Genomic DNA, 12,957 nt, shown 5'->3' with positions numbered 1-12,957 from the left:
CGTGAAGGGACAGATACAGTACAAAAGCGTACATGCCGACGTCGTCTGTTGATTGACAGAGACCGACGACAGTTGAAGAGGGTCGTAATGTGTAATAGACAGGCATATATCCAGACCATCACACAGAAATTCCAAACTGCATCAGGATCCACTGCAAGTACTATGACAATTAGGCGGAAGGTGAAAAAACTTGGATTACATGGTCGAGCGGCTGCTCATAAGCCACACGTCACGCCGGTAAATGTCAAACGACGCCTCGATTGGTATAACAAGCGTAAACATTGGACGATTGAACAGTGGAAAAACCTTGTGTGGAGTGACGAATCACGGTACACAATGTGGCGATCCGATGGCAGGGTGGGTATGGCGAATTCCCGGTGAACGTCATCTGCCAGCGTTTGTAGTGCCAACAGTAAAATTCGGAGGCGGCGGTGTTATGGTGTGATCGTGTTTTCCATGTGGGAGGATGCACCCCTTGTTGTTTTGCGTGGCATTATCACAGCACATTGATGTTTTAAGGACCTTATTGCTTCCCAGTGTTAAAGAGCAATTCGGGGATGGCGATTGCATCTTACAACACCATCGAGCATCTGTTCATAATGCACGGTGTGTGGCGGAGTTGTTACACGGCAATAACATCGCTGTAATGGACTGACCTGCATAGAGGCCTGGCCTGTATCCTACTGAACACCTTCGGGATGTTTCTGAACGCCGACTTCGTGCTAGGCCTCACCGACCGACATCGGTACCTCACCCCAGTGCAGCACTCGGTGAAGATTAGGCTCGAATTCCCCAAGAAACCTTCGAGGACCTGATTGAACGTATTCCTGCGAGAGTGGAAGCTGACAGATACCAATGGTTGTCCAACACCATATTGAATTCCAGCATTACCGATGCGGGGGCACCATGAACTTGGAAATCATTTTCAGCCTGATGTCCGAATACTTTTGATTAAATAGCGTACATCTCTGGTGGCTTAGGAAGCAGTCGAGGCATCTGCTGATTCCAGTGGCCGACTCATGCTGCCATATGTCGTTGCATCAACCCTGTGTCGAGGTGACGTCTAATCAGCAGGGTTGGACCCCGGTGAGGAAGGCGCACCTCGTCGGAAACTCTGCTCGGGAAAGGAGTGACCACGCCACAGGTGTGCCGTCTGTCAAACGTCATTCTGGGCGTATACTATCCCTCCAAGGTCACTGCCCGTGTTTTCCCATCATATGGATGGCGATGTTTGATGGCGTGAGGTCATGCTGAATGCCGATCCTGGCCTGCCGATATGGTAGGCCGACTGACGCAAGCGATGCTGGAGTTTAGAGCAGTTTGTGCCCCAGGCTGACACAGTGTTTGTGGGCTTCTCGGTTATCCGTCAGTGGCGGCTGGTACTGGAGGCTGTCTTCTGTCATCCATGGCTACGAATCGGTGGTCATCTCCTAAGGCGGCAGGAGTATGACCGGTATTGGAACAATCTGATACACAAGGTGTGCAATACAATAATCAGAGAAATAAATGTGAACTTCTTGAACGCTATTGATCCTACTGATCGACTGTCTGTAGCCTAGCGAGGTTGAGCGCTTTTGCCATCAAGGAGTGCGCTTCTTGACGTCATTTTTCGAGACTGAATCGCTTCTGCTCTTTATCCTCTTTACAAGATTTCTTTTGGGTGTGGGGGATGAGGGTAGGGACGGATTCTCTTCCTGCAGAATTTCAAAGCGGCTGTTGAGTTGGACCAAAAATTCGTCTCTTTTTTAGCAATTTTGAACACATTGGCGTGTTAGCATGCCACTTTCTTAAGATTGTTTCTAGCTCTGGCTGTGGGTTGTACTTGTAGCCAGCTTTTTACTAGAAACTGGTCGCTCTCACACTCTACACCCCATGCTATCTTTACATCCGTCTGCCAGTTCTTTGCTTTGATGTCAACTGCAATGCGATTTATCTGATTAACTGTTTTACCATCTGGCAGCACCCAAGCTGCTGTCGATGAACATCCCTTTCGATGTTGCAAAGGTTATGAACCCGATGTAGTTGTCATTGCTGATTTCATGTGAACTGTGTCTTTTAGTTGTTGAATGGAATACATCTTCTCTTCTCACTTAAGCATTCCTATCGGCCAGTAAGACTTTACAATTGCTGTTGCAAATGGCATCCATGACAACCTGAGATCTCGCATAGAATTCATCCTTCAGTCGACATGTGCTTTCTTCTATGAGTACATGGCAATTTGCAAATGACACTTTACATATCGTGGTGCTTATTTTAATACTGTTATTCTAGACGTCAGTGGCGAAATCCCACATGAGTTAGCAAGTACAACCTTACTCACAGAATATCCTACATCTAATTTTTGTCCTGCCTCGCAGCTTTCATAAAAGATGGTATACTTTTCCACACCGAGGGTACCAGTAACCTCTCAGAAAATCTCTTCTAAAGCATTTACATCCATGTTATATCATTCGATGTCCTTGACTAGGCTGCAGTGAGGCAACTGTTTTGTAAAAACTGCGAATTTTCTACTTTCCACATCGTATACGTCGTTCACACATTTTCTTCATTTCGTGTTATCAAATTCGAGGTTTTGTTGTAGTAAGCTTACCGTTAACAAGTTTTCTGTCTTGGAGTGGTAACCCATCGCCAACCCCAAATCTAGATGCCCTGAAAGGATAAGTTTTCACTATTGACAGCAGTGGCGACGGCATGTCGGAACTCAAGCGTCAGACATTTCAACGACCCGTAACGAGGAAACGCTGGCCTGTGACGTTTGTGATATGTACTGAGGTGTCAAAGTCATGGGATGCCTACCAATATCGCGTCTAACCTCCTTTTGCCCGGCGTAGTTCAGCAGCTCAACGTGTCATGGACTCAAGTGAATGCCGAATATAGATACCGATGTTGCGCTATTTTAGGAAAAGTACCTGTGAGGTCTGGTAGAAAGCAAAGTGGAAATGAACATATAACTTCGTGTAGGTAATTCTGTTACGCTGACTACAGTACTTTGCCAGTGAGAAATACGTAAAAGGAATTAAAGCTCTGAGAGAAGGAATAAAAACCTTTAAGGACGTCTATGTCATTCATATTTCGCCAAAGACGTAAAAGGACTCAGAAAAGCACTTCAGGGAAATGGATAGCAGCTAGAAGAAAAGGAGAATATGGGATAGAGATTAAGAAAAGTAAAGAAAAGTGATGAATTGTAGTCGAATTAATTTAGGAAGTGGTGACGGAATTAGATTAGGAAATGGGACACTAAAAGGAGTAGCTGTCTTTTGTTATTTTGGCAGCAAAATAACTCATGATTGTCGAAGTAGGGAGTGTACGTCGAGGTGACAAAAGTTATACGATATCTCCTAATATCGTATTGGACATCCTTTTGCGATGCAACAATTTGACATTCAATGGACTCAACAAGTGGTTGGCAGTTCCCTGCAGAAATATTGAGCTATTCTGCCTCTATAGACGTCCATAACTGAGAAAGTGCGGCCGGTAATGAATTTTGTGCACGAGATGACCTCTCGATTATGCCCCATAAAAGTTTCGATGGGATTAATGTAGGGCGATCTGGGTCACCAAAGCATTCGCTCGAGCTGTCCAGAATGTTCTTCAAGACCGGTGACATGGTACCTTGTTATCCACAGAATTCCACCGTTATTTGGGAACTGAAGTCCAATAACGCCTGAAAATGGTGTCCAGGTAGTCAAGCATCGGCAGCAAGTATCGGTTCAGTTGGACCACAGGACCCAGCCTGTTCCATGTAAACGGCACCCAAGCCATTGTGGAACCACCATCAGCTTGCACAGCACCTTGTTGACAAATTGGTTCCACGTCTTCGTGGGGTTTGCACCACACTCGAATCTTAACATTAGCTCTTGCAAACTGACATCGGCACACATCTGTCCAGGCCACAGTTTCGCAGTCGTCTAGGGTCCAACCGATGTGGTCACGAGCCCGGGACAGGCGCTGCAGGCGTTGTCGTGCTGTTAGCAAAGGCACTTGCTTCGGTCATCTGCTGCCAAAGACCGTTAATACCAAATTTCGCTGCACTGTGCTAACAGATACATTAGTCATACATCCCACATTGAGTTCTGTGGTTTTTCTGGTATTGTTCCTTGTCTGTTAGCACTGACAACTCAACGCAGATACCACTGTTCTCGGTCGCTGAGTGAAGGCCGCCGCTCGCTGGGTTGTCCAGGGTGATAGGTAATCCCTGAAAGTTGGTATTCTCGACACAATCTTGACACTGCTGATCTGGGGACTTTGAATTCCGTAACGAGTTCCAAAATGGAATTACCAATGCGCCTAGATCGAACTACCATTTTGCGTTCAAAGTCCGTCGGGCGGCCATGATCACGTCGGCAACGTTTTCACACGAATCACCTGAGTACAAATGAAAGCTCCGCCTAAGCAGTGCCACTTTATACCTTCTGTACGTGGTGCTACCGTCATCTGTATATGTATACGTATATTTATACACTCCTGGAAATTGAAATAAGAACACCGTGAATTCATTGTCCCAGGAAGGGGAAACTTTATTGACACATTCCTGGGGTCAGATACATCACATGATCACACTGACAGAACCACAGGCACATAGACACAGGCAACAGAGCATGCACAATGTCGGCACTAGTACAGTGTATATCCACCTTTCGCAGCAATGCAGGCTGCTATTCTCCCATGGAGACGATCGCAGAGATGCTGGATGTAGTCCTGTGGAACGGCTTGCCATGCCATTTCCACCTGGCGCCTCAGTTGGACCAGCGTTCGTGCTGGACGTGCAGACCGCGTGAGACGACGCTTCATCCAGTCCCAAACATGCTCAATGGGGGACAGATCCGGAGATCTTGCTGGCCAGGGTAGTTGACTTACACCTTCTAGAGCACGTTGGGTGGCACGGGATACATACGGACGTGCATTGTCCTGTTGGAACAGCAAGTTCCCTTGCCGGTCTAGGAATGGTAGAACGATGGGTTCGATGACGGTTTGGATGTACCGTGCACTATTCAGTGTCCCCTCGACGATCACCAGTGGTGTACGGCCAGTGTAGGAGATCGCTCCCCACACCATGATGCCCGGTGTTGGCCCTGTGTGCCTCGGTCGTATGCTGTCCTGATTGTGGCGCTCACCTGCACGGCGCCAAACACGCATACGACCATCATTGGCACCAAGGCAGAAGCGACTCTCATCGCTGAAGACGACACGTCTCCATTCGTCCCTCCATTCACGCCAGTCGCGACACCACTGGAGGTGGGCTGCACGATGTTGGGGCGTGAGCGGAAGACGGCCTAACGGTGTGCGGGACCGTAGCCCAGCTTCATGGAGACGGTTGCGAATGGTCCTCGCCGATACCCCAGGAGCAACAGTGTCCCTAATTTGCTGGGAAGTGGCGGTGCGGTCCCCTACGGCACTGCGTAGGATCCTACGGTCTTGGCGTGCATCCGTGCGTCGCTGCGGTCCGGTCCCAGGTCGACGGGCACGTGCACCTTCCGCCGACCACTGGCGACAATATCGATGTACTGTGGAGACCTCACCCCCCACGTGTTGAGCAATTCGGCGGTACGTCCACCCGGCCTCCCGCATGCCCACTATACGCCCTCGCTCAAAGTCCGTCAACTGCACATACGGTTCACGTCCACGCTGTCGCGGCATGCTACCAGTGTTAAAGACTGCGATGGAGCTCCGAATGCCACGGCAAACTGGCTGACACTGACGGCGGCGGTGCACAAATGCTGCGCAGCTAGCGCCATTCGACGGCCAACACCGCGGTTCCTGGTGTGTCCGTTGTGCCGTGCGTGTGATCATTGCTTGTACAGCCCTCTCGCAGTGTCCGGAGCAAGTATGGTGGGTCTGACACACCGGTGTCAATGTGTTCTTTTTTCCATTTCCAGGAGTGTATATTAAACAGGCCGGCCGAAGTGGCCGTGCGGTTAAAGGCGCTGCAGTCTGGAACCGCAAGACCGCTACGGTCGCAGGTTCGAATCCTGCCTCGGGCATGGATGTTTGTGATGTCCTTAGGTTAGTTAGGTTTAACTAGTTCTAAGTTATAGGGGACTAATGACCTCAGCAGTTGAGTCCCATAGTGCTCAGAGCCATTTGATATATTAAACAAAAGTATTAGTTTTTATCTGCTCTAATAACTATAAATCTGTACACGGAATTTAATTTGTATACGAACATTAGTTTCAGATAAAGTTCTCCCAAGTGTTGGATGGCTAAGGCTGGGTCAGTACCGTGGTCACGGCGTCCTCCAGACCTATGGACTTCTTCTTGTGATGGGAAATGAGGTGGTTGGTATACGAGACGTATTCGTGAGACACCTGGCTATTTTGAGCTCAGTACTCCGACGCCAGTTGTACATTAATGTAAATGTGGGACATTTTTAGCAACATCTCTAAAACAATATTCATTACAAAACAGTATGACCGCGGCGGGCAGAACAAGGGAGGCCACCAGGTTTTATAAGCAACAGTACCATTCCGTTCTTGAACACTGACTGTAACTCTATTATTCCTAAATGCATTAGTAACCAGTGGCGCATACTCCATCAATATGTAGATATTATCACATTTCCTGTCACCTAGTATTAAGAACAAATAATTACATCATAGGTTATCCTAAATATGAAATAGGTTATATTTCACCAATCCCAACATTAGAAACCAAAACGCTGGAATAAGTTAATAGTTACTTATAATTAAGTCATGTTATCATTAGTAAATACTAGGCTTATAAGAAAATTTACTTGGAATGCAGATAACAATTTTGTCGATACACTACTTAGTTTTATTGCAGCCTCCATATGGAGTTTGTTTGATTCCGGCTGCTTCTGTTTAATTACACTTATATACGTATGTATTTTTTAATTTCTTTTTTTTTCATTTTTGACATTCATCGCTGTCGTGCTGCTTGAACAATCAGAGAAGCTTCTATCACGAACCCGAAACAGCGTGCTTCCCGCGATTCATAAAATTCGCATGTCAATGACATTCTGTAGCGGTAAAATGGTCTGTGATTCACGGAGTTTCAAAACCAAAGTAAATATATATGATCTCTTCACGGCCATTTCACAAAGCACAGATAATCGACTTCTACAGTTAATGAAGAATCTACCCTTCAACTTGTATTTTCTGACGGAAAATAGAATTGTCAAAATGAGTGATTCGGGAGGGTTTTAAAACTAACCGATTTCAGTTCGTTTCGGGGCAGCTAACTGTGCGAGTGATGGTACAGCGCAACAAGAGGTGGAAAGTTAGTGCTGTTAGTGGAGACTGCTACAGATGGGGCTCGTGTGTCGCCGCTGTTGCAGACATCTTCTTCAACATCACGCTGCGGCGCAAGACGCTGTTCTACACGGTCAACCTGATCGTGCCGTGCGTCGGCATCTCGTACCTCTCGGTGCTCGTCTTCTACCTGCCGGCCGACTCGGGCGAGAAGATCGCGCTCTGCATCTCGATCCTGCTGTCGCAGACCATGTTCTTCCTGCTCATCTCCGAGATCATCCCGTCCACGTCGCTGGCGCTGCCGCTGCTCGGCAAGTACCTGCTCTTCACCATGGTGCTCGTCGGGCTGTCCGTCGTCATCACCATCATGGTGCTCAACGTGCACTACCGCAAGCCCAGCACGCACAAGATGGCGCCCTGGGTCAGAAAGGTGAGCCCCTGTCTGCTCTCCGTTTGATACGGTACCGACGTACTCACTATTTCGGACATTTCTTTCGAACCTGTCACACTTTCCGAATTATGAACAATCTCTTTAAGTTCAGAAATTAATTTATAGCATGAGTCAGTAATAGTCATGACACGTCACATTCACTGAATTGAATATGCAATCAGAATACCTATGGGTATTGGTTGCTTAACTGAATTTTCTGTGTGGCAGAATTTCGCATACAAACCTCTTATTTTGTAGGTCGGTAAGCTCTTGTATTTTCGTAAATGTTTTCAACTTTGTTTCCCCTGATAGATCATTGGTTAGAACGCTGCATACTGAGCGTAAAGTTACGTACGTTTACCCAAGGATAATATGATGCCTCAGATGTTCTGTACGTGTGTACCAATCATCCTTGAAAGGTAAAAACGTGATGCTCGTAACTTTCTAAAGGAAGATAAATTTAAATTGAAAAGCAATATATAGAAAGTAATGTTATTATGGGCTGTCATTATCCCTAACTATCCTTACAATGCTTCCTCCATGAAGCCCACCCCAATTGCTGATATTCTATTCAAATTCGCGTAGATCCTCTGTATAAAGAATAAATGTGGCGCTTACTTACTCTCAGACCCCTGAATGTTTCGAAAATAATGACAGCAATTTTTTTCAAACAGAAAGAAAAAGAGCACAATTAAGGAACGAATGGAACGAACGCTGCTATGTTCAAGAGTAAATCAGTGTCGCCATTCCCGTACTTGGCGAAATTTGCGTCGTTCTTCGTTTTAGTTTCCTTTGAAGTACTTCCTGGATATGAAAATTAACAAAATTTTACACCTACATGACATAGGACTTTTTTTGTTATTAAAAGATTATATTATATCTAGTTATAAGGCTGTAGGGATAAAACTGTACATTTTATTTGAATTAAGCTAAAATAATGTAGACTGACAGTACGTTAGCACTACTACTTTGCCGCATTATTGGTATATTACGAATAACGGTACTATTGTAAGAGTGATGAATGCAGTCATCAGAACGTGGGCCTATTATGATGTGCAACGAAACTAAATCGCTCATTCAATGCTCCTCCATCCACTGCCGTTTATCCATGTCACACTCTTTGTGAGTAGTAATCGTTTTTTGTAAACGGCTTTATTCGACTGTGGCCTGCTTTACTTGTCGCATTTTTATATTATCTCCTTTCATCAGTTGTATTCAATACTCCATTCTTCTACGGAACTTCGTTCTTTTGCCTGTTTGATCCTCTGCTACCTTCACTATTTCTCATGTAACTCGTCTTCTATTGTACCAGAGGCTCTTCGCCCTCACCTGTATAGAACAGCATGTCAAAAGTTTAACAGAAATCGATAAATTCTGTCTTTATGAAACAGTATGCAACTGTGTATAAGTATAGTCTGAGGAATTAGCACTCCATTATAAGAAATGCTACTTTTTACATACTTCAATTGAAATCTGAAGATACGGCGTCTTATTTTCGCTAGGAAGAAAACGAGGAAAGGATAGACCAATGGGGACTTGGCACAGTTCATTCATTCGCAGAACGTACAAATTTATTTTACACAGGCTGAATTACATTAAACCAAATTAAGAATTTAATTAAACAACGATTAATATTAATACTGAACAATAATCAGTAAAGGCAGAAAATGCCAATTATAACTGCCAGGCAATAACTGTTTGTCAGACCATAAGAATTAAGACCAATGATACCATCTTCGAGCCAAATTTAAAGAGCCATAAAAATTACCAAAACTTCATGAGGCGAAGACATCAATAAAAAATCTAATAAAACTGAACAGGCCACTTAAAAGACCACAGCCAAAAAATTCTTAAACTATATTACAAAATGACCAAAGAAGGAGAACAAAAGATTTAAAACCTCACACAACAGGCTTGATAGCAATGCTTATAGCATTTGAGAATAATGTTCAAATAATTAAAATTAACATTAAATAAGAATGACGTTTCAGATCTCAGCCGCTAGTAAAATGTTTAAATAACTTACGCAATAAGATTATAAAAAGGAAGCACCTTTAATTAACAAACAGAATACCTCAGAATTGCTCTAAAATTTCAACTTAACTTTAAACAGCAGCGTTAGAAATCACGGCTGCCCTTGGAAGAAATAACACTGCGATAGACTTACAGCGCGAGCTCTAGTTGCCCAAGGCTTGCGCATAGAATCGCATGAACAGGTGGCTGTGCAAGCCTGTTGGACTGAGAATGAGTTGACCTGACAAGGTTCTGTGAACAGCACCGACGCCAGAGCAGAAACACACTCAACAAAATTCTTTACAGCTCAAATTAATTCCAATAACTGTAAGCTCAAATCACAGCCAATATTATAGTAAATAATGATTACGTTCTGAGTAGTTAATGCAATTTCCTACGGAGCGATACTCGAAATTTAACAATCTTCTAAGAAGTTAGTAGAAAATTTAAGACACCACTTACAGTTGACGTAAGGAATCTTCAGAATGAAATGGTTGTAACAAATCCTGCTGGAACAATGACTGAGCCAACTCTTAACCAATTTCCCTAAATTCTGCGGCTCCTGAGCACATAGACAGTCCAGGCCAAGCTGACACAATGTGTCCTAAAAAAACTAAAATTTTCATATAAACCACCTAAATACAATAAACACACGATATGCATAACCTGAAGCAGAATACGCAATACGTTAACCTCAACGAATAAGACATATTAGAGCACAGTATTTATCCAAAATGTTTAAATTAATCATAAGTCACACGATTCTTAATACTAATCCTGATAACATTCGCGCAACACGAATGTCCACTTTCACTCCACGGAACAGACAGTCTGTGATAATATTAAACATCTACCAATACCGTGATCCACAACTAATATCAGCTTATAGTTATTAATAACAGTCAGATAGAAGCACTTAACTTACAATGCTTACTAACCTGCTAACGAACTTCACAACAGACTTCTTTGTAGAGGCGGAAGCTAACATTAACCCAAATTAAAGGTGCCAAGTACATTTACGTTTCACAGATGAAACTTCCAGTATAATGAAATATACAAACATCTAACTAAAATATTAAACGGATTTTTTTAACGCACAAATCCTCGCTTATATAGTTTAGCCTGTAAATTCTACGCGGGCGCGGACTTCAGTAGCAATAAGCAGAATGTGAGAATTGAACAATTTCGGTAAACACGTTCTGACAGCTCGGCGGGATTTCAGTGATCCACTCCACTCTGCACTCCAGACAGAGGCGAACGCGCCCCCTGTTTAACCTTCCCAGGTTACGCCAACCTAGTGACAGGTGGGGTAGCGACAGGAGGCCTCATTTCCGCTTGGTTCCTCCACAGATACTCCTTTCACCATACTCGATGTCATATTGCCAGAGGGAGCTGCGATCGCTGTGCAACATCTCAGAGCCAAAGATAAGAGCTAGATTTACTAGAAAAGATGCAATAGATTAAAAAACAGTGCCTGTTGCTGAGGTTTTGCTGCATCAACGGCGAACATGTAGTAAGATATATATATTTTCTTCCTATTTCGTTATTTTGTGGGGGTCACATGGAGAAGAGGTTTGAAATTACATGTACAGTTTACCGGAAATCGGTAAGTGGTCTCATTCTCAAATGCTGGATGAAAAATAGTCGGGAAAATTTGAATGCTGTGAGTTCCGCTGTCTCAGCACATGTATACAGTTTCTAACTTCAATATTTGAATTATGGTGTTAAACCTTTAACATTATATGAGGGGTGGTCAAATAAAAACTAGACAGGTGGTAAAAAAAGTGAACAAACCGTTCATAACTTGATAATTAATGCCCATAACTGTTAACACTTTTATTCTATGGAGACAAGACGGTCACTGCCTTCATGGGAAAATGTTGTGGACGGAACCGTTAAAGTACCCAGTTGTACACCTCGTCGTCGAAGTAAATCGACCGACGCAAATGTTATGTTTTTTTTCTTTTTTTCCGGGCTCCAACAATATGGAAATCACATAGTGAGGTATCTAAACTGAATAGAGAATATATAAGGTCTTCTAAGCCTACATAAAATAACCTTGAAAACGTGTGGATGGGCCCACGTGGTAAATTTATTAACTGCTATGGCGATTACTTTTGAAATAATAAACAGTTTACGTACTTTATCCCATGTGTCTCGTTTTTATTTGACTGCCCTTTGTACGTCGGAATGTGCAGATTATGACAGCATTTTAAATTTTTAAATTTTCAATAACTATGCGAAGTAGGGGAGACTGTTGTACGTAGCAGATAGCATACCCAGGAACGCATGATATTTCTGGGTGTGTACTTCTGTCCAGTGGCTGATTTTAGAATCTAATGAAGGATTGCGCCGCTAGTGACTGGCATAAGGATTTTCTCATATTTCCTACAATTTTTGTTGTTGCTAGACGTGGGATTATATTTTAGCCAGCATTTGTAAATTTTTGGATTTGCACATATTTAAGAGCTATATAATATATTAAAATTATTTGGAATGTATTATTAGTTCCCTAGTTATAGAACTTTGTGACGTAAAATTCTATGTATTTTTAAAACTGTTTATGCAGGGTGCGATCATTCGAGGAAAATAAGTCTAGTAAACATGGGCTACAAAATACATAATATAAGAGCTATGTGTTAATGTTCAGTGGAAGAGACGTGTTTCACAGTTGTGAAGATGGACAACTGCTCACACCTCTTCAGGTATACATTTTAGAACCCACGTTTACTATACTTAATTGCTTTGAACGATTATTCCTTTCGTATCCCCGAATATTGCCCAAACCTTATGGGACAGCTTGTATAACGCCAAGTCATATTTCCTCATTCAAGCGCCATCCCGCACCTTGAAACAGAAGAAGGTTTTTCTTACCATGAAACATTTGATATTAGAAAATTAACTGAGTTTTGTTAATATCTTAACAATTTTACCTACATAAAAATGGGAATTTCAGTCAGTTTTACATAGCTTCAACTTCAAAATGTATTTAACTTATAACTGATTTTAATAACATGTCTGCGTAATTTGATTTCACTTAGAGAGTACTGGTGTTTGGCAGAGTGATAAAGTAACAGAGTCTTTATTAAATACATTAGTGACAAGATTTTCTGCATTGCAACGGTTTTAAAATAAATGAAATATTGTTTTCACATTTGGAAAAAATCTTAATTTTCCAGAGGAATTTATTTAATTTCGGAAATGGACTGCAGCACATAAAATTAACAGGCTACCATCATTTAACAACGGAATAAGAGAATATTCTACATTTCAACTATTATTGGTTTCTCTGCCTAAAGCTTACTG

At 43.0% G+C, this 12,957-nt stretch overlaps 1 protein-coding gene across 1 annotated transcript in view; it reads left to right on the top strand.

Moving 5' to 3' along the window:
* The window catches only part of LOC126413220 (acetylcholine receptor subunit alpha-L1), a 587,533-nt gene that overhangs the window by 513,361 nt on the left and 61,215 nt on the right, over positions 1–12,957 (top strand). The window contains exon 7 of the mRNA XM_050083117.1: positions 7,295–7,638. Within this exon, the coding sequence (XP_049939074.1) occupies positions 7,295–7,638 (344 nt within the window). The remainder of the gene's footprint in view (positions 1–7,294; positions 7,639–12,957) is intronic.

This window comes from Schistocerca serialis, chromosome 7, assembly GCF_023864345.2.
Source record: "Schistocerca serialis cubense isolate TAMUIC-IGC-003099 chromosome 7, iqSchSeri2.2, whole genome shotgun sequence".
Classification (NCBI taxonomy): domain Eukaryota; kingdom Metazoa; phylum Arthropoda; class Insecta; order Orthoptera; family Acrididae; genus Schistocerca; species Schistocerca serialis.
Note: the sequence above shows the minus strand (reverse complement) of the source record. Positions and strands in the feature narration are given on the sequence as shown.